The sequence below is a fragment of the Macrosteles quadrilineatus genome, unplaced genomic scaffold, assembly GCF_028750875.1.
Source record: "Macrosteles quadrilineatus isolate MER2022 unplaced genomic scaffold, UCM_ALF_1.0 Scaffold_3__2_contigs__length_128488019, whole genome shotgun sequence".
In the NCBI taxonomy this organism is placed as follows: Eukaryota; Metazoa; Arthropoda; class Insecta; order Hemiptera; family Cicadellidae; genus Macrosteles; species Macrosteles quadrilineatus.
The window spans coordinates 86,926,127-86,953,996 of record NW_026542596.1 but is presented as its reverse complement, the minus strand read 5'-3'; the positions used below and the strand labels follow the sequence as shown (position 1 = coordinate 86,953,996).

The 27,870-nt window shown below is 32.6% G+C and overlaps 2 protein-coding genes across 5 annotated transcripts in view; one reads left to right on the top strand and one right to left on the bottom strand.

Annotated features, from left to right (window-relative positions):
- The window catches only part of LOC128990457 (uncharacterized), a 40,425-nt gene extending 39,653 nt beyond the window's left edge, over positions 1–772 (top strand). The window contains exon 14 of the mRNA XM_054412823.1: positions 571–772. The gene's annotated coding sequence lies outside the window, so the exon portion shown is untranslated. The remainder of the gene's footprint in view (positions 1–570) is intronic.
- Positions 764–25,826, bottom strand: LOC128990458 (AP-1 complex subunit sigma-2-like). 4 transcript variants are annotated; one of them, XM_054412826.1, is made up of 5 exons: positions 25,507–25,758; positions 15,764–15,942; positions 15,200–15,308; positions 14,377–14,514; positions 764–4,181 (listed from the first exon to the last, which is right to left on the bottom strand). In XM_054412826.1, the coding sequence occupies exons 1-5, from the start codon at positions 25,507–25,509 to the stop codon at positions 4,137–4,139; spliced, it is 474 nt and encodes a 157-aa protein (XP_054268801.1). In that variant the 5' UTR covers positions 25,510–25,758; the 3' UTR covers positions 764–4,136. The 4 variants fall into 4 exon arrangements, with proteins under 4 accessions (XP_054268801.1, XP_054268802.1, XP_054268800.1 ...); XM_054412827.1 differs by lacking the exons at positions 764–4,181; positions 25,507–25,758 and adding exons at positions 6,659–9,845; positions 25,774–25,826; XM_054412825.1 differs by lacking the exon at positions 764–4,181 and adding an exon at positions 6,659–9,845.
- Positions 25,827–27,870: the final 2,044 nt, after the last annotated feature.

Here is a 27,870-nt window from a genome sequence, read left to right as displayed (position 1 = left end):
TGGTGCATGGTGCATTATTATGGAGGAAATATGCAAAGGACATCTAAACTCTTTTAAAAGCAAGGGGGGCGGTAATTTATCTGGCGTTAATTGCGTAAGTTACTGGAATATGAATTTTAAAATTCCTCCGTAATTTAAGTTTTTATATATGCTGCAGCAGAAGGCACCAAGGCAATATAGTTTACTTCCACCATGAGACAGCTAGTGAGCCAGTGCCGATACTAAAAAGTCAATGTCTGTCATCCGGTAGAAGACAAGCTCGATATTTAACCGAATGCCTACCATATTGTTGTGAATCCAGCGCTATCCGCGTGATATGAGCCCCATACAGTTCATGGAAATCCATAATTGATTAAAAGTAGGCAAAATATGTACTGTCATTCACATTTCAGATCATGGCAGAAATGTTGTGGGTTGAGATCCCAGTGCTATCACACTATCAATGCTCTTAATAAATCTACCTTTTTCTTAGCTTGATACATGTTAAACTTGGAAGTTTGAAGCCAATGTGGAGCAAATGTGAGGGTTGTAAAGTGAAAAAAATTAGCCTTTGTTTTTTTTTCTTTCCAGACTACCTTCTCACTAGCTGTTGCCGAGACTGCAGCTGATTTTGAGCATCGGGACTTGCACATTGGCAATGTGTTGGTGCAGCCAACATCGGAAAAATATGTCTCTTATGTGCTGAATGGGCAAAGATTCGAGTGTGAATCCTTTTGGATGCTCTTATCATAGTGAGTTTGTCCTGGTCAAAGAAACAACAAAATTCACAAATAAGCAGCTTTATTTTGGGTGGGTGCAATAACATTTGTATGTATACAAACATGTGGATCGACTTCCAAGGATTAACATTGATTCTGGTTACGTACAATGCACCCAAAGGCAATGGTACCGGATACTATAAATGTGCACAACAAAAGTGAGGTCACAATAGCTAAAAACCTAATTGGTAACAACGTTGTTTCCAACCATGCATTCATTACCGTAACTTGGTTACACTAAATTATTGCAATTTATTACAAATGTTTCAAACACTTTTACAGCCTAATTATTCAAGCATAGGCGGCAGTAATTTTTTCTACTTGCTTCTGTATTGATTGAGGATTGAAATTTGTGTTATATGAATTATGAAATGTAAATAGTTATTTGTGCAACTAGTGAGAAAAGTGAGCAATTGACTCACTCGAGAGAAATCCTTACTCACGAGCGGTAGGCGAGTGAGGCAATTGTACTTTGAACTCGAGTTGCACATTAAACTTTTCCTACAGTTACCATAAAACAAATAAATTGGTGAAGAAACATAACCTATTTTTACACAGAAGTGAACTTTTATTAAAATTGGTGAAGAAACAACCTACTTTTACACAGAAGTGAACTTTTAATATAACATTTAATGTGAAGTGACAAATACAACAGTACAACAGCTGACCAGCTGATTTACAGCCAGTGCTGCCAACGTATTTCGCGCGCATACGACGTTGCCTGCATGTTACGCGCTCACTATTTCGTGCCTTCACGTTGCAAATCTGGAGTGAGACAAAGTAATTAGAGTGAGACAATGTTAACATTGTCTCACTGATGAGCGAATTGGCCACTTTGCTTTCTCAAATCAGTGAGAGAACATGTACATTGTTAGGTAACTGTAGGAAAACAACTATTTTGCTTAAAGTTAAAACTATGATCACTTATTTATTATTTGTATATTTTTTATAAATTAAAGAAATCTATTTTCAGTTTTAAAATTTGTTTGGTTAATTTTTTTTGCATGGAAACTAAAAAAAAATTGTATAATATATATATGTATTAGTTTAAAAATATCTACTCCTATTTTTATTTTCATGCATGTATAACAAATGGATTTACTTAAACATTGTTTAAATAGTAAATGTAGCTTTATTAAATCTGGTCGGATTCAAAATGTCTAAATTCAGTTTGAATACGATACAAACAAATAAAAAAAAGTTAAAAGTAGTTATTTCAATCATAAAAACACCAATAAAATTAAAACTTAATCAATTTTGAAATTCACTTTTGATGTCTAAGATTAATGAAATAAAATAAAAGGAAATATTATAATGGAAATGAAGTCCTTTAAGCAGTCACTACACTACATAACATATTAACAAAAGCAACTATTATTACCGCATTTATAATTTAATTTTAAAATTGTATATAGCTGGATATGTAATAAAAAATGAGTTTATTTAGACTGATTTATGGCCTATTCATCCATACTACTTACAGTAATTAAATGTAAATTAAAATTAGTAGTAGCAAAATTATATTTCTTATTTCATGGGAACCAGCACACCACAGGGTTAGGAACATTGGTTAACCAATCAGTTATAAGCTAAATCTGCGCAAACAATTATGATAAAGAACAATCTCACTTAAAACTATTGCACTTTGTGTTGACAAAAACAACATCTATAAGAGTAGTGGTTGTCGTATTTAGTTTATTTTACAAGTAAAACCAATTTGAAAATATTTTCACTGGAGTTGAATATTTTTCTTTCTATAATACGGTACTGTATTAACAAAACAATAGACATCAACTAGTAAGGCATACGGGTCACACAGCCAAATTGTAGAAAGCATTGCACTTCAACAAGTTAGTAACATATAATATAAATTCTAAAATATTTTAAGATTCAGTACTTAATTTCACAACAGGTTTTTTTAACTAACTAGCACATGGTATTTTTGGGAATGCACTATCTTGGAATAAAATTACAGTAGAACTCAATGATCCAAATCAATTGGGACCGTGCATTGAGATAGTAATAGTTAGGATGGTTGGATTTTTACAGATATTGGGAGGTAGTTTTCCATGTCTGATGAGATTTCATGATCGGGGAGGACATTTTTTTTCTGCAAGAAACGTTGATGATGATGTCTACTAGATCGCAGGAGATATTAAAGATTTGGGGAGACCATGATCACGGGAGACGATGATTATGTCCACAAATTCGCCAAAGATGTTCAGGATTTTGCGGCCACCATGGCTTCTGCCTTCTTTATTAACGATACTTATTACGGCAGTCACAGGTTTTATAACATTCTTTCTGTAAGGGATTGTTGTTCGGATTGCTGGAGTTCTACTGTATGAACACATTGATGCTGAGTGGCTGAGCATTTGGACAATTTCACACAGAATATTCCTAGATACAAATCCACTCAGTGTCTAAGCTCACACAAACATTTACAGAGATAATAGATATATTTTTATTTATCTACTAAAACTTTATTGCCATTGTGGAACGCTCACACAATAACGTTTACCACACAAAGCGTGCTAAAAACACGCAATACAAACTATAAAATACAACCTTTAATATTAGTGTATACTAGTACAATAATAATCAGATGAAGACAGAATCATATTTTTGTTTAGTTGTTAGAATCATTTAAATCAATCATATATTTAAGCACAATTTTGTAAAAGAATAAAATATGTGATTTTCACTTATAAAATGCCAATTAACTTGTAATAACATATTTCCTAAAACCATATATTTATAAAAAAATTAAGATAGTTTTATAATTTTTCTAAAAGTTAGCATCTTACAAAACAAATCAAACCTTAATAATTACAACCCTTGCAACTGAGAATATTTTAATTTGAACATGTGTATTATAGCTCCACTATATGTTCAATACCTTTATACCTTTCAATATTCTTCATTTTTACATAGTAGAACTTCAAATTTAATTTTCTGTAGCCATTCGTGTATAACAATCACCAAATTAATCCATTCACTTATTATGATAGAGTAAAAAATATCTTTTTAAGCAATTTAACGCCTTAAATTTAAAATTTGGTTTTTATTTATTATGAATCAATAACTACAGAATTCGACCTGTTAGAAAGTCTACTGCTGAGAAAAAGATTGAAACAAAATACTAAAAAACTGGCTAAGCATTAATACAAGTAAACTTAAGCAATGAAAAGAATATAAAATATTATCTACCTAATGTAAACATTGTCATTGTACAAATTGTCTGATCTATTTAATTAAGTACTTGCCAAATAATATTAGGAGATCATGTAATACTAGAACGATATAAGCATCAAATTTCAACCATTAGCAGCATTCTTGGTACAGTCCAGGAATATGTTGACGCATCAATCCATCACATTAGCCAAGACCGTGATCATCAAAGAATCCTTGAGGTGTTTCCTCCTGCAACAAAATACTATTGTTTATTTGTTGACACGTAACAATTTTTCAGACTACCTAACATGCTGTATGTGAATCAAATTTCAGCAAACTTATAAATCATGAACATGTAAGTACAGTAAACAAACCTAGAATAATTTACAAGTTTTAAAACAATTACATGAATGTAATTGGAATATTTTTCACAGATAAATTTGATTTAGCTTCATGGTATTTCTTATTTAAGGCAATAACTGTATCTATCAAATACTTTACTACCTTTTGCGTTTGACAAGAAATATCATTAAAAACATTGCAATTAACAAGAAATATTTTAGCTACAAATCTATAAACTTCTGATCCCAATTTTTTTTTCCTAAGCTAAAAAAACATTAAATACCCTGACTATCTACACATTTCCCTTAAAATGTAAAAGAAAGATTTCTACGTTTTAATTTGGTTTATCATTTATTTTTTTGCAAGGCTTAATTTGTAAGTATTATTTTTGAGTCAACACCCTCTTATTAATTCAAATATTACTTCCCACCCATATGTGTAAAATTAAGTAAATTTGTAAACCATAAGCTAATACACGCTGTCTTCTGAGTACAGTAGAACTGTGTTTAGCTGTGTTTCAATGTTGACGTTTTTGAAAAGATTCTGTTCTCTTTCATCTATAACCAAATTGAATAGTAAAGGCACTACACAAACTACTCTTGAGGAAGCGCTAATAATGGAGAACTACGATTCTAAAACATCGACATTCAAAAACAGCTCAATGACAAGAACCAACCTAGAAGACAACGAATATATCAAACATGACTGTGAAAGTCTACTATTTCCACTATCAAATTAGCTCGAACTCATCAACATTACTACCAATTGGGGGAATGGTTTTGCTAAGCTAAGGAACCGCAACACATTGGGACCATGGGAGGGAGCCAATATGCTGCGGCCTATGTCAAGGTACCTACCTGAGGCCGATGTATTGACTCCCTCCCAGCAGCTCGGCACTTGTCCGTAACTACGAGCAATGCAACTCACTAAACATAGCTTAGTAGTCAAACTTATCGTACAGTACATCAAACAGCATGGTTACTCCCCTGAGGTATGGGTAATGTAAGATATTACTCACTAAACAGTCAATCAGCCCTGAATGATTAGAGAAGTTCATACATTGTCAGCGTTGTCAATTCAGAGTTCACTAGAGGGCTTCGTAATAATCACACTAAACACGTTACACACGTACAAATAAATTATCATTCAAAGCATGTAACATTAGACATATTCTATACAAATAAAATAATTGAATATCTCTGCTGATCAACGTTGCAATTGACAATTTTGTGAAATTTAGATTTTTGAGGATAAATTATGTAAATGACATCCTCTACTGAGTGGATATTTAGTTTTTTAAAAATACATAGGTTGGCAGCACTTACAAGCGATTGAATGCACAGGAAACTGGCAACATGTTGGCATTGGCAACACCAGAATGTTTTCTGCACAATTGTCACTTGCAACATTATTTGGCCGAACTATTCAATTATTTCTTTGCTTGTTTGTAAGGTTATGTGTTTTGTGTTGTTTTTTATGAAGCCCTCAACTGTACTTTAAATTGTGTCAAAACTAAACATGTCCTAAACCTTCACATAATAATCAGAGCTGATCGACAATATGGTGAGTAATATGAAACATTGTAGTTTCAACCCATTGAGGGAAACTTTTATTTTCTTCCGCAAAACAAAGTTATTATTAGTTGGTTATAAGTTTGATTGAAATACTTGTTCCCCATGAACTTAAAAACGGTTCTTTCAGCAAATATGGACATGTACAGAGCTAGATATTACATCAATATTTTGATGTTATGAAGTTTTATGTGTATGTAGGCCTACTTCACAATATCTCCAGGTTATTTCATTTAGTTCAAATACCTTGACCAAAATATTAAGCTCTAGCAGTATAACTAAACTTTAGAGGCAATGTAACATTAACGCGGTGGTCCAATAATATAAATGAGTTGTTTGATAGCTATCTTAGCTAGAAGTTGTTCAGTTGTTTGGATTTTTCCTGAATTTTATTTTAATAATCTCTCATGAAGCTCATTGTTCAATCTAGTCTTTTGTTCATTGTTTATTAATCAGTTATTGACATTTTTTAGGCTATTTTAAAAGGCATAAACATTAGTTGCATTGGGACTACAGACCTAAAACCTCATACAGTACATGTTGGGTTGATATAAATCATGGTATATTTTTATAAAACAAAATGAACAATGGATTTAAGTGAATTCACTAGTGACTCTTTAAACCGGTTTGTTCTTACCCTAACAGTCTACTCTGTAGCTTTTACCTGACAAATTACTGTGAAAAAAATATCCTACCGGTCTAAAACCTTATCCAGAAAATAGCATAATTATTTTAATAACATATTTTTAAGCTGGGTCAATGAACCTGAGATATTGAGGGATTGGAAAAATGATTTAAATAAAGATCTTCCCCAAAAATTGTTCTTTTATTGTATACAAATACAATATCACAAAAATAACAATAATAAAAATTTAAGTATAAAACAAATAAAATAAAACAATCTACTTCTAAGGAATGATGAGTATATTCTATATTGTAGATTTACATTAGTAAATACCTAGTTTATATTAATCTTAAACAAACCAAAAATATAAGTACTGTATGTAACAGATATTGTTTTACCTTGTTTAAAATTACAAGATGACATTGAAAGGAAGTATACCATCTTTAAATGTTGGCAGTTTAAATTTCCTTAGCAAACCACAACATTTAAATTATTGTCGGACCTCCCAACTGATGATTTATAAAGATTTTTTCAATTAGCCAATTCAGTTTGAACATATTTTTAAACTTGAAAAAATATGTTTAGCTATGTTAAGCATCAAAATCCAAATTGGGAACTACTTCTACACAGAAAATTTACCCTAACTCACAAACTAATTAATTTTTTGTCATACTGCAGCAAAAACAGCCGTTTTTAATGCATGTGTTGCGGGTCTAAAGTAGCACTTTTACTCACTAGGGAGTAGGGAGCTGTTGAAAACCGTTGTAAATTTCGATTTTGGTAATCGTATCGATTGAAATTATTTATCGATTAATTTATTACGTAAGGAGGTTAGCCTATTGTTGTCGATTGCTCGACATATTATGGTATAATGTACTGTAACACAATCGTAATAGACGAAATGATTGTATCACTTATTAAACAGCTTCTTATTTGCATTAGCAGAATTGAAAACAAGCTGGAAGTCGTTTTGAGAGGTTATCTTTACATAAAAATTATTTTGTTTTCTAGCTTTGTTTGTTAATTAATGATGCAATATGACAAAAAATATAGTTCACCACACGGGCAAAAAGTGACTTTTTAACCCTTGCTCATTTTCCGACCTCGGCTTCGCCTAGATCGTAAAACTCAACCTCGGGTCAAAAAGAGTCACTTTAAGCCCTAGTTATGAAATATACTATTCTATGATGAAAATCACATTAAATTCTCTTCAGTAAATAAAATTAGATTTAAAAACTGGCAAACCAAATAAATTAACTAAGAGTAAAATATAAGCACCATAACAAATTTTAATTAAACCATCCAATCACACTAATTCATTATATTTCAAAATGTTATCAAAATACTAATTCAACATAAGTATGTTTAAACACAGCAACTTTTTTTAAAATACAGTTTTAAAACATTGACGTTAAGTTCTTCTGACTTTTTAATAATAATTGACAGCTTGGTATCTTTCACAGATACTGTTTACAGTTGTTTTCTTTACACAATGTTCAATATATTTTTGTAATTACAGCTAATAGTCAAAAGAAATGCTACAACAGTTACGTTATGGAAATGAAAATATAAATTACAGAGCACACAATCCAAGAAATGTTTTTAAATTATAACAATTTTTGCATATTTAAATTTAATGCACATTGTGAAATACATATTTGTTTTACATTTTATGTACTGTACCTAGTATGCTTCTGGCAAACTAAGCAATTCAAAATACACTGAGAAATTTTCATGGTGAAATTTAACAAGTAGAATGTTTTTATGAAAAGGATAATAGATATGCTAAAGGTTCAAAATCTGCTATGGAGACACCAACTATTTATAAAATGGAAAACATCTAAAGGAAGATCCCTAAGTCACAAGATATATGCGTTAAATTTCCAAAAATTGTAATTAAGTTTACTGTAAAGATCTGTGACCAGCACTTCTAATCCCAACATAACAATTTTGATATTCCTTAACCCATATTGTTACAAAAACTTTAAATTGTATTGATTTATTTTTCCGATTCAACACCGCATTAATTTACTACAATACAAGTATGTGTTAGAAAATACAATTGGTACATTTCACAACATACCATGAAAAGTTGAATTGGGAATTTTTTTGTTAAAAAAAATTTACCATACAAATTCAGACTAGCTACGACATTGACTATAAGTATTTGAATGTGTAAACAGATTGTTCGTTAGGCTCTGTTGTTCGTCTTGAATCAAGAGTACGAAAATGGATTTAAATGCAAGGTACACTGTCACAACATTAAAATGTTTTTATTTCCTTGTAACTCGTATTAAACTTTGCAGCTAATTTTTCATCTTACACATTTCATTTTAAGAGTTTTTAAAAGTAAAAGGTGATACAAACATAAAGTAGGTAGTTTAAAAAAGTGAGTCCCTGTCAGCAACTTACACTTATCTGAACTAATAGCCTATCCTTCTCGATTGTTTGACAATAAAATTTTAATCATACCCTGGAAGATTAAGTCTTTTTGCTCAAAATAAAAGTGAAATTAGAAAAGTTACACGATTTTAATAACCTATATGAAACAACTAAAGTTGACATCAGCACCTTCTTAGCAATCAGCGATGGGAAATGTAAAGAATCAATTGTGAACGACCCATTCAGATGATGATTTTTAGGTTATATAACACTATTATTACTAAAGTGCAATTTCAAACACAGGATTGTGAATTCAACGGTTACAAGAAATCATGTTAGAGATTAAGTCCCCTCTTAGAATCTCTAATATATCGACAATTTAGCTCCCAATTAACATAACCACCTCAACAAACAATACCAAATTGTGTCAAGGTTGAAAAAACTTTGAATTTAAATACTGACGTAGATATTAAATTTATATGGACTAGCAATAGCCAACATTTTACTCAAAAAGAACAAAGTTTATGCAAAAAAAAAAAATGGTTATTCTCGACAAATCGCAAGTTAGCTCAGCCCCTCATAGTGTCATAGCACTGCTGTTAAAATTTCTCTTTTAAGTTTTTGTACTATATTTGATGTGACATAGAGGATGCCATAGTTTATAATAAGTTATTGTTTCAACTCCGCTAGGTAAAAAAGTTTGCGTACTTGACGGAGATCAGTACTGTGTCAGCGGCTCAATAAAACTACTTTTACATTCTAAAGCTGGATTCAGCTACACAAGAATGGGATGAATACAAACAATAGTCGTAGAACTCAACTACTAGAAAGTATACAAAAGTCAATGCCGCAGCCCTAGCTCATACTACATGGTTAGTTCTACAAGTACAATACACAGGTTGTGCGGTTGTGGATGTGTCGGGTGAGAAGCACTAGTCTACGTGTCGTCTACAGCAACCCGATCTCTCTCAGCGCTCCTTCCACAGCTTCGTCCTGCAAACAGTGATACACTCACACCCCCATGCACCAAGCTTGCTACCTGCTATGGTGGCTCATCGCAAAGCAGGATAAACACGATATTGTGCTTTGAAAAACTTCAACGCAAAGCTCGGTTTACGCTACAACTGTGCGATTTTGTTAAAACAACTTTTAGAAGTTGTGTGACAGGACATTTAGTAAATGAAAAAGTCTGATTAGGCCACGAAGATATTACAACCTTGTTTCTGATACTAAGTTGAAGGAATTTGTAATAAAGATACACTACTTTTCAGTAGGCCTATTTAAAATGTTTTGAGAATTTGCAATCCAGTAGCATCTTTTTAGTGGCAGATAGAAAAAGGGTGACTGGTGAGATGTCAGCTGGCGGGTAACGATGATAATATCTCCGCAATTGGGGGGAGGTGTCCACGATTTCACTGCTATTGTAATGAGATTTAGAAGTCTAGAGACGTAGGGAGACAATGCAAATGAAAATCCCGTCTTGTTCATGTCCCAAAAAACAGGAGGGGAATAAAAATTCCACCCCATCCTGAAGTCAAAGTACAATGCTGTCCATATCTACCTAGGCTATTCTACTTGACCAGATTATTTGCTTTGACTGGACTGAAATGTTTGTTGTTTTGAAATTTGAATTTCAGAACCAACTGTGGAGTAAAATTTGTTAAAATCAGATAGGTAATATAACACAGATTAAACAAAGTTGTAACATAAAGTAGGGACTTCTTGTATTCCAAAAACAAAATTCAACTAAAATATACAGTCATGGTGTTTTATTACAGAAACAAACGTTTTTAGTGCCTTTTGTTTCACAGAAAACCTCTACATGCAGTTTGCAACACAAAACCTTTTATCAGTATCAGGCCTCTACAGTAAACGTAGCATTAAAAAGAGTGAGTACTACATCACAGAGCGAGACTAACTTGAAGATTGTGTTTAATCAATAAAATAACTTTACACACATCATTTAATCAATTAAATAAGTGATCAAATATGCTTGTATTATTTTAACTGAATCAATAGATTAACTATAGGTAGGCCTAAACAACAAAACAAACAAAACGGAATTCCTTGAACAATATCCGGCCGCTCGAGAAAGATATCTTGATTTGAGTCCATTAACAAGTTTAAGAAGATTTAGGCCTACTGTGGCTACCGATATCTATTTCAAAGATATTTTATTTTAGTACATAAGTTAATTTGTTATAGAAATAAAATTAATTACTTTTGTGTCAACCTGTAAAATAAAATTAACTGTAACGTGACAACTTCAGTGGTTAGTGTCACTTTACAACAAGAGTTATATTTCACAGTAAATTTGTAATTCTATCTGACGACATGGTTGACGTTGATAAAATCTATGGATTCTGACAGCGTTTGAATGTATTCAACACAGAGTTAACATCAGAAACTTATGGACCACTAATTGATTTTAACATATTATTTACCCAAAAACTGCTAATATATTTTTTTTATACAGACTTGAGTGATGGTACGTGCAGTTGAATATGCACAGATCTGCCGTACTAGAGGAATGATTTTTATCTAAAAAGCATGCTAGAACATATCTATACCTACATCACTATTGAAGTTAGTGAATTCCTTCCATATAAAAAGAACAGTTTAAGTTCAATGCCTTATGTTATTATAAAATAAGATTTCTTAGCCAAGACCACGAATAAAACCTCTAATGATCAAGGAGAGATTAAAAATACTGAGATTTTCTAGGTAAGTATTATAAAAACAAAACAGTCATCGACCCAAAAAGGTATTACAGAAAAAAACATTTATAGTTTTTAACATTTATGGTATGGAAACAAAAAAAATCAGGTAATGTGATTCAAACTACGTTATTGAAACATTATTTAGTTTTCATTGCATTTTGTACTAAACAGTAAAAATACATTTCGTAGGGTAATCAATATAGTTACTGTATGTTTAACTGTATGAATTTCTACCACAAGATGCAGTCTGATATTTTACCATCAAAACATGTAGCATGCATCATTCCAGTCATGCATTGCAACAATATTGTTTCAAAGAATATTTTATTTTTATATTTAAAGGAGATGTAAACAACTGTAATTAGTTTCAGGCCTATTTTATGTTTTCAACAAAATAAAAACAAAGCAAAATCTTGTCAAGTTTCCTTGCTTCAAAGAGTTTCTAGGTAATAATAAAATTAATCAAAACTTCCTTGCATCCGTCATATTGGAGTTTTTTTTTATAAAAGGTTCTATCCAGTTCACAATTTAGTTCTACTACGGAATCTCATCTTGTCTTGTTTCTGAGCCATTTCCGTGTTCTCAAAATTGCAAATTCTTTAATTTTCTTAAGACCAATACTAACAAAGTATTGTAGTAGGCTTATTCAAAAAATTATTTATAAACTATTTAATGTACACCTTAGGTTTTGTACATCATTTTAAATGAATTATGACTTTAAGGATGCTGACAGAACCCCCTAATGTCTTATTTTATTTTACTATACCTTTGCATTTTTAAAAGAATCACCTTCCTACCATATTAAAAACATAACTAAAGTGTAACTTTAGTGTGCAGTTACTAACCACTACCAAAAACTACGAATTTAAACTGAAGGTAATAAATAAATATACTCTGAAATTTTGTAACTCTTTAATAATAAATATCCTTCACAATACTTGAATTACATTATAATACTACAGTATACGGAATGGCAATACTAGTGTTTGTTAAAATACAATACCAATAATGACGAGTCCTACAACCCCTGGATACTAATTGAATGATTACAATATCCTTCAATTCATGTTTCATACTCCATTTAACAAGTCTTGAGAAGTAAGCAAACTATAAGGATAAATATTTTCCTGACTGATGATGGATTGAGTTTTACTTTTTACAGAGAAATCCTTCAACAATTTGGTACAAACTTCTACCCGTCCCCCAACCCTACCAATGTTTAAATTGTTATCACAATCTTCAAAAACAAAATAATCTTAAAACAAAAATTGTATTTACAAACATGATTAACTTGTTTATTTATTTCACATTCAAAAAGTATTCCCTTAAAATAGATAGGCAAGACATTTGTATCACTTTATGTTATTGTTAGATCAAGGAACATGTTTGCTTCGGTTATATTTTTATAACTAAGTCAGTTTGCTTTAAAAAGCCTTGATGTAACACTGAATACATTTTTGGGCAAAGATAGATAATATAATGTTAAGTTCAAACTAACATTCTCATCATTAATGTAAGTAGGCCTATATCGAGAAGAATTTAGGTGGATTCTAAAGGAGAAAATTAAAGATTCTGTGCTTTGCAATTTAAGCTTGTTTTTTGTAGTTTGCATCCTTATGAAACTCTTGAGATATTTTAGGCCTACACTTTATTGTTCTTAGAATAATATAGATAAAAACATTGGACTGTTGTAATATTTCAACTTAATCTTCAATTCTCGTTTTAAGTTCCTGACATTAACAAATAAAGCAATAGTCAGCGGAAGGAACTGAAACCCTAATGTAAAAGTGAAGTTTGAGAACAGTTTAATTACTGTAGTTATAAAAATCGGAAAATAGTGGTGAAAAACAGTATATTATCATAAGTTTTATATGAGATCTGCTATGATGTTGACTATTTAATTCTTCTCAACAATCATTTAAGACTAGAAAAGTAAATGCATGAAAATACCGAATCATTAAATAGGGATTTATTATAGTAGCTTTTTACATGGTAATGCTACTGTACTTTTTGTGAAATGCTTAACTGATAAAATATAACATGTTTTACAATTTGGATAAAGAAACTTATGTTACACATTAACCAAGGACAATTTTGTCACGAGACAAAAGTGAACTACTATTTTTTATAGCAGGCCTAATATAAACGTTAGTAATAGTAAATAGTAATAGTATTAGTATTCAGCTATACTTTCCACATTAAACTGCAAATTGCTTTTAAAACTATGTTGTTAGTTTTGACCAAACGATTTACATTAATTTAAAATCACAACCATAACTTTATAACTAAAACCTTTGGTAAAATTATCAATGTAATACTAGTAAACAAAATTGTTTGATAAGGTAACTCAAGACCAAATGTATTTATGGTCGTAAATGATAAAAGTACAGTGATGCTTTGAAAATTCATAATAAAATGTGTTAAAAAAACCACCAAACGATGTACAGAATCAGTTAGGACATAACATTTCTCTTATATGGATGACACTAAAATAAACTTGATCTTTTATTTTACAATCCAATATGACGTTTGCAAGTAAACCAAGTAACTGACAGTGATGTATACAACTACAACCTGTAATCGACTCTTTATAGTCCAATCCTAAACTGTATACACTAACAAAATACCTCCTAATGGCAAATCAAAACAAACCTACTCTATCACAACGCAATAGGAATAAAGAATAGATGTAGGCCTAGGCCTAAACTAAGACAAAGTAAAATATTCGGACTAGCAAGGCACAACAGTCTACGTCAAATAGCAACGTTTGTCTACAGTTCGTACGGACTATCGCCATCATTTACCTCTTGTTGAAGGTCCTGTGCTGCGATGGCTTTCAGCACATTCTTCTTTGATGTCTCCTGTATTTCCCCTCCCAGCAACAGTTCATCAAGGATGAAGTAAGCTTTCTCAAAGTTGAAGATGATGTCCAGTTCGCATACCTATGACAAAAGATTTCATAAAACGGTTGTATAGACTTACTTTTTAGCAAGAGTTAAAGTCATTTGATTTGTTTGTAAAAGTAGGCAGACGCCTACATAACAGATAACTCAACTGATTCAGAATGCCTTCTTTCCTAAACCTCTTTGCTAACTATTGAGTCGGCAACATAAAACTTATTTTTTCAGACGGGCAGAGTTCATTGACCTGCTACTCTATAGCCATTAGATTAAAAATTGTATTCAAAACCTAAGAAGCCTACCACCGGATCAACTAAATAGGTACCAATGTGTTAGTCCTAAAATTTTCAGTACAGAAACGCTCCCCATGGTCTAAGAAGAAACGGGGATTGCCTGTTAAAATATAGGATTTTTAGAAAAGCAGAGGTGGATCGCCATTCCTACACAGGCACACTACACCACTAAAAGGTACTAAGATTTTCAAAGTTTGGGTTAGAAAGCCTAATGTGGGACAAGTTAAAAAAAATTAGATTCATTTCAAGCGGACGGTAAATGTTTTATGAGAGAAAAATGTGCTTGAATTGATTATTGGGTGTATTTCTTATTAAAATAATTTGAAGACCCACTTTTAATAGTAGCCTACAACTTTTTTTTATTATCGGCAAAGGCTGAAACCATAAAAATATACTTTAGAGTTTAAAATTAAAGGCTACTATAATTAACTTACACTTCCAAAGTATTTGTCCAGAAGTTCCACGTAACGGTGAATGATTTCCAACGTTAAGAGTTCATTGTCGTTTTGCTCGATGGCACAGCAGAAATACAAACTAGCATATCTGAAAAGAACAAGAACTAATTTTAGAGCATCTAATACACATCTGCTAAGATCAAAATAAAGTATTATTATCTAGGCTGTTCTGTATAAGTTTTCTTTATCTTCAATTACAATGGGAACTTTCTAAACCATCTCAGTGATTCTTGTAGAAATTTATTTATTTCTTTTCTAATAAAAAACTTCATTTCATCAACTATTTGGTGTAAAACTAGTATTTCTTTTTGTCCTAGGATCGTTTTATCACATTACTTCAGGCTGGACCTAGGGGTTGCGGCATTATTACTTGGATAAAATCCATTAGTGATTTGGTGGGATTTGAAGCTCAGTAAGCCCTATAACATTCAGCTCCCTAGCAACCCTTCTATGAGGTTCCCAGGATCTAAAAGGTAAAATACAAAATAAAATAAGTTAGGCAAACTAAAAAGCTGAATTCAGTTGACGGTTATATATACATACCTCTTATAAACTACTTTCACGTCCTTCCATTCTAGAAAGCTGCACATTTTAGGCTTTCGAGCAAGAATTGTAGTTATGAGTTCTCTTGTTATTTTCTTTTTCAGTTTGTCTGGATGAGCGACATACCATTTCTGCAGACGGAGCTTTCCTTGTCTACTGAAGAGAAGCATAAACTGCATCTGCAATGACAATAAAGTTTCTTAAAGATAAAGGGCAACTGTTTTATAACACTATAGGCTACAATAATAGGCTCTAACTATTTTCAATTTAAATACTCTCATATTTTGGTTTGATAACCAGATGTTTTACTAATGGTTGGTTTAAGAACTACGGCACCAAGAAAATTAACTTGAGTGTAAGAAATCTGTTGCTGAGGCTGTGAGGAAGTTTTGAATAACAAGTTTTGAATCAACACTTTATCATCAGCAACGAGGGTAGCTTACAGATGAAAAATTGACTTAACTCTAGCAGTGCCCAATGTTAGAAGTGTGGAATCACCAAACCATTTGGGTCTATCCATATCAAGTGATCCAACAGGGGTTGCTTGACCATTTTTAAAATCAATAATATTTTTATCCCAGATACCTTTATCAATTCTGGGTTCAAAAGTGATTTTAAAATTTTTTATCTATTTTGTTACTCCTACGGCGGCCATTTTTGTTTTGCAGAACACGCAAATTTTTGCTCATGTAAGGGTTTGCGTTAACTTGCACAACTCGGTAACCATGAACACTAGAATGAGGAAACAAAAAGCATTTTAATCTGGAAGAAACAGCCTAAATATTATGTTCAGTACATATTTATTGAAATGTGTATCAAAAACAGTTTTAAACCCATCTCAACATTTCATAAGAAAACGGAAAAATTTCAACTATTGAAGGCGTATTTCCATTGGAACGAATAAAATCTCAGACTTGATTTTTTTTGTGTGTGTAGCAACTCAGTAGAACTGTTTGTATTTCAAATATCAACCATGAGACTTAATTCCTTTAAAAGTTATAATTTTTCAAAAACTGAAATTTTTTGAAAAATTCAAATTTTGAGTCTCAATATCTTTGTTGGGACAAAGTTTAAAAATCTGAAATTTTTACCAAAAACCCCTCTTATGGTTGTTATACTGCTGTATGAATTTCATCTTTGAGATTTACTTTTAAGCTAAGTTACAGTCTCATGAAAATCACAAAAACCCCATAAGCTCGGCCAACGCGGCTAGTACTGTAGGTAGCTTAAAAATTAATTTATAGGTGTAGGTAATTATTTTATTTAATGTAAACTTACCTAACTTACTTTAAAGTAATGTATAGCCTTTTCTTGCAAATTTCTTGTCTTATGTGAAATTAAAAAAAAAACTTTTTATCAGATTATTTTCATTCAGGTTTACACCTTTTTTTCAATAGGCCTAAATATTTTGAACTAATTTATTAATTTATTGAACCACTTTCATTTTAATAAAGAATATTAGAAATTTTACATACAAAAGCTGTTTGAAAGACAAGTTCTTAAAGTATTCAACTTTTTTTACTTGTTAGTGTTTTTTGTTCTACTTTGATCATGCTAATTAGGAAGTTTGGATGTTTCTTCATTCAGTTTGGGTTCGTCCTTCCAGTGGTTTTTGTCAGTTAAAAGAGATTTAATTTTCTCAAAACTTTGTTTATAGGCACCCAAGCTTGGTCTTTCTAATTTGTTTTAAAGGCGGTTGGTTGTTGGTCCTGCTGGATCTTTATTTTGATAACTGATGTCAATCACCTCTGCCACCCACCACTGTCATACACAAATGCAATAGAGTCTTTGGTATGAAGTGTAATTTTTACAGCTTTCAGTTGCTTGTGAGGTTACGAAGCACCTAACATTACTACTGTCCGGTACAGGAATAAAACAAAGGAAGCTTCTTGTTCCAGTAATCTTTAAACAGTTCTCAAATCGGTCCAGGAGTTGAGGTGTTGTTGTGGTGTTGAGTGATTTCTTCATCTGTTATAAAAATGAATTATTTTGTTAAGAAAAACTGTGTTTTGTGACTCATTTACATCTTCCTGTAGGTACTGGAGACTGTATCAGTTCCCACAGAATATGAGTTATTTTTTTCAAAATACCACAATAAACACTTTATTGATTTGTGTTATACAGGTTACGGTACATTAAATCTAAATGGAAAATAAATTTTAAGACCTCAATATAAATAGAATTAACTAAGTTTTATTTAAGTTAAATGATGAATAAAACTTAAAATTTAGCAGGATTTTATTTATTTTTAGTACCATAGCGGTACATATAGGCCTAATTTGTACTTTGGGTACAAAGTTTAAGTTAAAAATCAGTTTTGGATTTTTGAAATGAACATTAAGATAAGTTTACATTAAATAAAATAATTAACTACACCTATAAATTAATCTTTAAGCTACCTACAGTACTAGCCACGTTGGCCGAGCTTATGGGTTTTTTGTGATTTTCATGATACTGTAACTTAGCTTAAAAGTAAATCTCAAAGATGAAATTCATACAGCAGTATAAAAACCGTAAAAGGGGTTTTTGGTAAAAATTTCAGATTTTTAAACTTTGTCCCAACAAAGATATTGAGACTCAAAATTTGAATTTTTCAAAAAATTTCAGTTTTTGAAAAATGATAGCCTAACTTTTAAAGGAATTAAGTCTCATGGTTGATATTTTAAATACAAACAGTTCTACTGAGTTGCTACACACACAAAACAAATCAAGTCTGAGATTTTATTCGTTCCAATGGTAATACGCCTTCAAAAGTTGAAATTTGTCCGTTTTCTTATGAAATGTTGAGATGGGTCTAAAACTGTTTTTGATACACATTTCAATAAATATGTACTGAACATAATATTTAGGCTGTTTCTTCCAGATTAAAATGCTTTTTGTTTCATCACTCTAGTGTTCATGGTTACCGAGTTGTGTAAGTTAACGCAAACCCTTACATGAGCAAAAATTTGCGTGTTCCGCAAAACAAAAATGGCCGCCGTAGAAGTAACAAAAGAGATAAAAAAAAATTAAAATCACTTTTGAACCCAGAATTGATATAGTTATCTAGGATAAAATTATTATTTATTTTAAAAATGGTCAAGCAACCAATTATTTTATTTCTGGATCACTTGATATGGATTGACCCATTTTGGCGATTTTGCAGACCTTTTCTTGAAAATTTGTAAAAATTCAAGCCGTAGAAGTAGGCCTAAATCTAGCCAACATCATATTCCTTTTGTTTGGAAAGAACAGGAGATTCTAGAAATAGTAATATAATAATGATTTCAACAGTTTTTTTTTTGTTTTTTTTTTTCTATAAAGTGAAAAGAATAAAAAATGTAGAATTATATTTTTGAAATTTCAAAAGCAGTCTGGGTAAAATTTCATCTACAGATTTTTTATGGGAAATTCATTATGTAGGATTGAGGACAATTTAATTCCCTACATAAAAATATATAACATGTTAGGAAAATATTTTTTCTTTGTAAGTTTTTTTGGCGTAGTATAATAACAAACGGAGAACCGAAAAAATTTAAAACCGCTCAGTGTTAGTTTGTTGTAAAAAAGTTATATAATATATGTATACAAGCTGCTATACCTGTGCTTTGCAACGGGAAGAAAATGTGACCTTACAAGCTATTAAAGTGGTGCTGATGTGTGTTTTAAAATACAGCAACTCTATGATTAAAGCTGGGTTTTCCTAGGCGCGGAGTCGGCGAGCGGAGAGAGGAACACGGAGAGCGGAATTGAAATTAACATGGCATTCCGCTCCGCTTCTAGGAAAACAGTAACATTAAATTGCCTAAGACAAGTGGAGTCCGCTCTCCGCGTTCCTCTCTCCGCTCGCCGACTCCGCGGCTAGGAAAACCCGGCTTTGGTTTGAAAATATAAACTGATTTAAAAGTGTAAACCTACTTACTAAGTATAAGTACTTTCAAACCCCTACTTTTGATGTTAAACATGTTAAACATGTGTTGATGTTAATGGATCCAAAACAATATGACAACTTACCTTAGTGCAGCAATAGCATCAATTGCTTCATATTGATGATTCATAAATAACATGTTTTACCATAATTCTTCAATTTTAGTCGAGCCATTTTACATGTAGCTTACTATATGAATTACAATGAAACAATACTTTACAAAACGTATTACAATCTTTCTTTAAAACCAAACATAACCCTCCTCAATCTACATAAAGCGTCAAAAACATTTTTCTGTGAGAAAATAAACAAACACCAGTTCATTGAACTGACCAGCTGTTTCATTAACTAAATTAAATTAAATCATCTAAACTTTGGAAGCATGCCAGGCGTAGCCCTTTGGAAATAAGCCTGTGGGGCAGAGCCCTTAGGAAATTTGTCTATATCAATACTTTTCGGCAAATCTACACACTCTAAACTTCATTTTGATGTGCCGTATGCCTATATTTTTATTTGGTAAATGGCCTTAAACGTTTACATAAAAATTGATTGTATCACTTAAATAATATAATAGATACCTACTAATAATAATATTTACTTATTTGTAAAGCGAATTAGTACAAGTCAAGATGATCATGTTTTTTATATTTTAGCGATTTTGTGGGGAAAAAGTTCATAGTATTTAGTTATATTAGCGGAACATAACTTGAAACCATCGGAACTACCTCCAACCAGAATAACAACCACATCAAAAACTTGTATAGACCTTTGCTGTACTAACATAAACAAGGAGGACCTTGAAGTAAAAACCCATAGTAACTCAATATCTGACCATCAAGCAATTACCTGCCAACTAAAAATAGGACACAAAAAACCTATAGCACCCATAAAAAGACAAATTAGAATAACATCTCCAGCAAATCTAGACGAACTCAGAGCATCCCTCAAAAATCAAGATTGGTCTACTGTCTTTTCTCTAAACAAAATGTGGATGAAAAGTATGATGCCTTTATAAGAATTATACAATACAAAATCGAAGAAATCATGCCTAAACAGTACAAAACTTTTCACCATAGCAAGAAAAAAAAGATATTCTGGAATGATAAACTTACTAGACTGAAAAACTTGTCCAACTAGCAGAACATAAATACTTACTCTCAAACAGGGTTGAGGACAAACTCTCGTACGTTAAAATGAAAAGAGCATATGACTTAGAAGTCAAAATCCAAAAATCAAATGCTGTTGTCCAGAAAATAAAAAATGCGCCCAACAAAAACAATGAACTCTGGAGCACCATAAATAAAGAAAGAAATGCGGACAGGAAAATTAAAGAGGAAATAAATCTTATTCAGCAATGAAAAACTGACTACCGACCCAACCCACATCTGTAACCTTTTAAACGACCACTTTATCACCCTCGGAAAACCACGCCAAACTCTGCACAATAGGACCTCAACCACCCCAAAACCGAAATCTAAACCCAATCTGCCACAACAACCCAGAGCCGACTCACTAGCAAACTTTAACAAGATAACCAAAAAGGAACTTGAACAAATATTTGACAATCTACCGCCTAAAAACTCTTCTGGACTAGATCAAATATCTAACAAAATGATCAAACACTGTAAAAGGGAAATAATCACACCACTCTTACATATCATCAATACATCTATAGAACAATCTAAAGTCCCCAAATCAGCAAAAATTGCCTTAGTTTATCCCAAATTTAAGAAGGGTGAGAAAACCTGCATCTCAAATTACCGGCCAATATCTATCCTACCCACGCTCTCTAAATTTATAGAAAAGGCAATACATAATCAGCTCATTACATACCTGGAGGACAAAGGAAAGTTTACCCAATCACAGCACGGCTTTAGACATGGCAGATCAACAAATACAGCCCTTGCAAATCTATGCGAGGACATAACATCAATCTGGGAAAAAAAACTCCAAGCAACAAGCATTTTTCTAGACATAGAAAAAGCCTTCGATAGCTTGAATAGAGAAATACTAGTTGAGAAACTTCAAGAACTAAATATCACCCATAATGCTTTAATCTGGCTCCAAAATTACATGACAGACCGACAACAACTTGTAGAACTAGAATACACTAAAAAAAAACTATGAAATCAAATACAGATCTAAACTTCGAGAAACCTATCAAGGAATCCCGCAAGGATCTATACTTGGCCCGATCCTCTTCCTAATATATATAAATTCTTTTCCGAATGACCTATCTAGTGATAGCTCCTGCATAATGTTTGCGGACGACACTACCATAATTACACCAACAAATTCCAACACCCAAAAGGAAAAAATAGAAGAAACACTTCAAACTTCAATAGCCACCTGCAACTCATTAGACCTAAAAATAAATCAACAAAAAACAACAGTTTTAAACTTCACTTCTAACAGCCAGATACAGGAAGGAAATGAAAAACGAAACGCTAAATTTCTCGGAATCACACTGGACAACCGATTAACATGGCATGACCATATTGAAAATCTGGACAGTAAACTATCCCAAGTTGTATATGCTCTAAGGAGAATCAGGAAAATCACAAACAAAGAGATCTGCAAAACGGCATACCACGCTCTCTTCTCCTCACACATTAGATATGGCATAATTGCATGGGGCTCTGCCAATGAAACCGACCTGAAAAAAATACTAGTACAACAGAAAAAAGCCATCAGAATCCTAGAACAAGTTGATCGGGAAGAACACTGTAAACCTCTCTTTGTCAAAAACCAGATCCTCACCTTAACATCCTTATATCTTTACGAAACCATCCTCTTTATCAAATCAAACCCACCTCAACTCAGAATAAACTGTCACGAACACAACCTCAGAGTAAAATCAAACTTTAATCTAAACCAACACAGACTAACGAAAACCAGCAAAACACCAAATTACATGGGAATAAAACTATACAACATCTTACCCAACAAACTTAAAGACATAAACTTGCTCTCTAACTTCAAAAAACAGCTGAAACAATACCTCTTAAATCAACCTTATTACACAATTACAGAATATCTAGAAGAACATAAATTTCCTACAAAATAACACTCATCATACAAATCACACATTCAACCACACTACAACACTACACACAATCAAGAAGCTAGCAAGAAGAAGATAAGAATTGACAATTCCCCGGTCTCCAAGGACTGCGGCGAAGACTTCGATGGTAAATGGTAAATGGTATAAAACTTGTGTACCAAATGTTTTGACTTCAAACCAACATAATCATCTTGTAGTGTATTCAATTACCTACATAAAAATGTATAACACATTGGGTAATAATATATTAAACGGAAAACCGCAAAATACAATTGTGAGAAAAATACAACCTTTTATAAACACTATTAAACACTATTCAGTAATATTCATGCATAATAAAATGTATGAAGATTACTGTTAGGCCTATATACCACACACACACATTTTATTTATAAATTTATAAATAACTGGCTGGGTAGCTGAGTGGTTATAGTGCTCGATTAGTAATCAAAAGGTCGCCGGTTCAATCCTGAGAAAAGTCAGTAGCTTTTTGATGGTTCGAAACTGGACCCAGCTGTTCCTGATCATTGGGCTTTAAAAAAATTATCCTGACTAATGAAACCGCTGATCTTAGTCAGTAACAAAGCTACACAGGTCATCACACACCATTCTACACTCATATTTGGGTTAAAATATGCACCTAGGTGGCGTCCCCATCTCAATGATTGATAATTGAATTTCTCTAATACTAAGAAATAATAACGAATTTAGTAATAAATCGGGGATAACACGAGAGTGAAAAATCACCGACAACAACACGCAATGGCGAATACAAGGCACTTTGTGTATGAGACCTTGACAATAGTGACGCACTTTCGTCGTCTTCCTGAGAGCAAACGGCAATAACCTTGAGCAAAGGGATGTCACTCTCAAAAGCTTTATTTCTTCCTCTTCAAAATGACATAGGCCTACTATATGACTAGTAATAATAACTTACACTGTATATAATTCGTATTTTCCGTACTATCGTATTGCGATGGTTGGCCATTTGTTATAAATTCCGAAAACAGCTGTTGTTTTCATAAAATCGTAACTGTTGTCCAATCAACATTTTGTTCTAAAAATCAATACCACCACAATGAAAATAAACTCAACGGCTATCCAGTGGTACCACCCGCAACATCCAAACACAAAAATTACCCGAGCAGGGTAATGCCAAACAAGTTGTATTTTTACATTTTCCAGGCGTCGATGGAAGGAATGGCGTGGCGGCAAAATTTAATTGTAATTATAACCTTCGTGACATTGTTATACAACTTGTAAACGGTTAATTAATGTAATAAAATGAAAGTTCAGAATGTGATCTTTCGAATGGTACCTACTTATAAGTATTGTTCTCTTCTGAGATGATTATTGGTGGTTTTTTACCGTTACAAAAGTGTTAGCTCATACTATCGCATTATGATAGTGGCCATTATAGGAATCACGGCAAACGAGCGTATAAGTTAAATATCGTTGGCTACTGCTAGGGTTAATATGATATAGTGAGTGATTTATAAATTAGGCTTTGTTTATTTAAGTTAGCCTTTAATATAAGCTAGGCTAATGTAAATATGCCCATTATGTAGACTACCTATATCATTAAACACTATGTACCTACGGTATCTTTACATCATAGCCTATAGCCTCACTAAGGCTCATATCATACCAGCACTATTGTCGTCGCGCAGATGCCGTTGAGATAGCACCCGAATAAGTCAATATCATACTTGACGTGACACCGGGTGTCTGTCACGCTACGTCTTCTGGGCGCATTAAACGAACTGTTTAGATGCATACTGTATTTAAACTTAACTTAAATTTAGGAGAGCATTGTTTTTAGACGCGAGATCACTGGTCTCAAATCTTTCCCACGAGAACAGTCGTTTCAGTACCGCCCACTTCCTGCCGACCTAGTCCGGTTAAACCGATGTGATGATAAAAATTGTCCGGTCAAAGAGATATCATTTCGGGCGAGTGTAGTCCGGTTAAAAGGTGCCCGGATATGAGGGAGTCTACTGTATTGGATAATAATTATTAGGTACTTATACTAGGCCTAGGGCTGCCATATCACCGGATTTCCCCCCTCAGAGATTAAGTTACCGGATTTCAATTGCGTTTTATGGGGTGAAATAAATTAGGCCTAGGTGTTTGCTGAAAAAGTGGAAGAAGAAAAAAGTGTTTGAAATGACCTGAATAATAAGAAATATACTTTTTACTTAACTTAAAGTTTAAAATAGTTTTTCTAGCAGCCCACCTAAAATCACTGATTTCTAGCATTTTTCTCGGCTGCACTTCAGTTTCCGTCCTACATGTGATGTATCACATGCTGCAGTTTGGTTAAACTTAAGGTTAGGTTTAGTTTAGAACAGTATACAGTAGGCCTAGAACATCGATAACAAGACTCTCATAAGGTTGACTTCTTATTGAGGTTTGTAATAACATGTGATTAGGGTTAAATTCAAGGGGATTTGAAAATTGCAATTGTTAATAAGGGTGACTTGTTATCGAGGGTTTTCTTATCAAGGTTCTACTGTAGCCTATAATGCACAATAGTAAATGCAGGACATAAACTTAAGTGCAACCTTTTTCTCGATTTTCAGGTTGAAATAGGCTAGGCAAAAGTGAAAAAGGTAAAAAGTGCTGAAAATAGCCTTAGTCTAGTTTTTGCAGGCCTAGATAAGGTAAAAAAAGCAATATAACACAAGTAGGCCTAGTATAAGTTCAGTATTACCCCGTTAAAACAGGTACTGTAGGCCTATTATAGTTCTTTTTAACTTAGGCCTAACTTACCATTTTGATGAGGTGGTCTAATATGAGCTAAATAGGCTAGTGGTTAAGCTGGCCAACAACTATAACAAAACAACGGGTGGACTTAGCTTAGGCTAGGCCTACACGAAATATTTATAAGACTATAATTTAGTGTCATTAACTAAACTAAATTCCATAATCTGAGACTTGGTTCAACAAAGTCTATGAAAACTGTTCATCATTTTAATAGATTAGATAAATGAAATGGAACAGCCATTTTATATAGTTTTTTATTTTGACACTACTTACTTTGAAGAAAGATTGAAGTGAAGATTGTTATTGTGGTTTTGGAGTGAGTGGAGTGGACCGAGAGGCGAGCCAGTGGAGTGGATTGGTGAAGAGAAAAAAAACGAAGAACTTGATTCTTTTAAGCCAAAAAGTTTCAAATCATGCAGCTTTAAAGCTCAGTTAAGAACCTTCGTAACCTGGCAAGAAAATTTGATTCTCTTCATTGGCAGTGGCAGTATTAATCCCATTCCCTTTTATGCCCATTACCCATATAATAGATTTTTCAACATCAGACTTCTACACACTAAACCAACCAAATATATTCTAGTTTTATATTTTTGTTCATATTCACGCTACCGGGAATTACACACTGTATCTAAATAAAATTATAAGTTTTTTTCATGTCAATAAATCTGTTTATTCATCAAATTTTGTTGTTGTCACTATTAATTTATTACCACGTTAAAGTCTTAGGTATTTTGTGTTATGCTTCGCCTTCCACCATTATGCTTCGCTATAATTACATGTACGAGAACCTGGAGCGGGGAAATTAATTAATAAGTTGTTTGGGCTGTCTGCTGCCCATACACCATGCATCAGGCATCTCCCAGATAGCAAGACATCTGCTCATATAACAAGATTTTCTTTCTGATAACAAGACATTCCATCATATAACACGTAAAAGGTGGCCGTGGCCGTGGTATACCTGTACAGTATTTGTTTTCTATTTTGTGCTGGTTTTAATTTTCTTTTCAATACAGCACAATACATATATTCCCTCCACAAAAGAGTCAAAGATGGTCAATAATAATGTAATTTTTAGCAAATGATAAATTGTACATGCAAGGCAAAGTAAGGCCAAGCTGTCGGAATGGGGGTACCGTACCAAATTTAGTGTATTTGACTTTTTTGAATCAGTTTACACTTTACAGAATATTTGTACAAAACCTTTCTGTACCTGGGCAAAATTATACTATAATGCAATAGCATGGATAAAACATGGTAATAGTTACCAAGATTATTCTTAGTTTATATTATTCATTGTGACCCTTGGTTGGAATATATAATTGATAAAATAGAAGAATTACCTTATCCAACCACAGTTGCTGTTGCTGGTATGACAACTAGTTTCAGGTCATTGTCATTGTCCTGGTCATTGTTTGCAACCACATCATCAATGTATTAATACATTGATGATGTGGTTGCATACAATGACCAATGTTCTAAGGAACGAAACTAGTTGTCATACCAGCAACTGTGGTTGGATAAGGTGAATTCTTCTATTTTATCACTTAGTTTAATGTTTATAGTTAAAGGGTATTTCTATTGGGCCTATGGTTAGTGTATAATGCCAGAATGGTTTTTGGTTTGTAAAACTCCACCCTTGTGTATAACTTGGCACAACCTGATAAAATTTTGTTTGCAGTATATTTTTGATGGAGAATACAAAACTTTTTGTACTTTTACCTAACCCGCCATGTTAAACTTCCCTATCCCATGCGTGATGTTTACAACATGATACAACTTCCTTACTTCTCGAGTGATGTAAAGTATCAAAAACTCACTCGGTGATGTAAAGAAACCCATTTAAATAACATTGAGTGCTTAACTTAAAAAATATACCTCTATGGAGCCAACGACGTACGTACAACGCTAGAAATCAGCTGTGCGCTTGAATGTTATTGTTATGCTTTAAAGTATTTTCCTAACCTAGCTTTTGTTTGTAAAAGAACGTTACTGTTACTGTTAGAAGATGAATGAAATGGATAATGAAAAATATTGTACGTAACCCCATGTATATTGTCGGGTCAGGTAAAATATTGTACGTTACACGTTACGCAAGAGCGTGTTTACATCACTTAAGTGAATTATGCAACTCGCTTCCGCTCGTTGCACAACATTCACCTGCGTGATGTAAAAACGCTCTTACTACACTTGTAATGTAAATAGCTATTACTACCAGGTTTTATAGTTTACCTCATCCTGTATTGTATTGTATTGCAGTCATTTCCATTTGTGTATCATAAAACTATTCTGAGGGGTGGAACGCAATAACAGATTATGTATGGGGAATGTTTTTATTCATATAACAATTTTTTGAACAAAAATACAAAACCC

Coding starts and splice junctions, on each gene's coding strand:
- LOC128990458 (XM_054412826.1), bottom strand. Junction 15,309..15,763: donor GTGAAAGTAGTTTATAAGAG/GTATGTATATAT, acceptor TGTTCTTTTCAG/ATATGCTAGTTTGTATTTCT. Junction 4,182..14,376: donor CACAGGACCTTCAACAAGAG/GTAAATGATGGC, acceptor ATTTTGTTGCAG/GAGGAAACACCTCAAGGATT.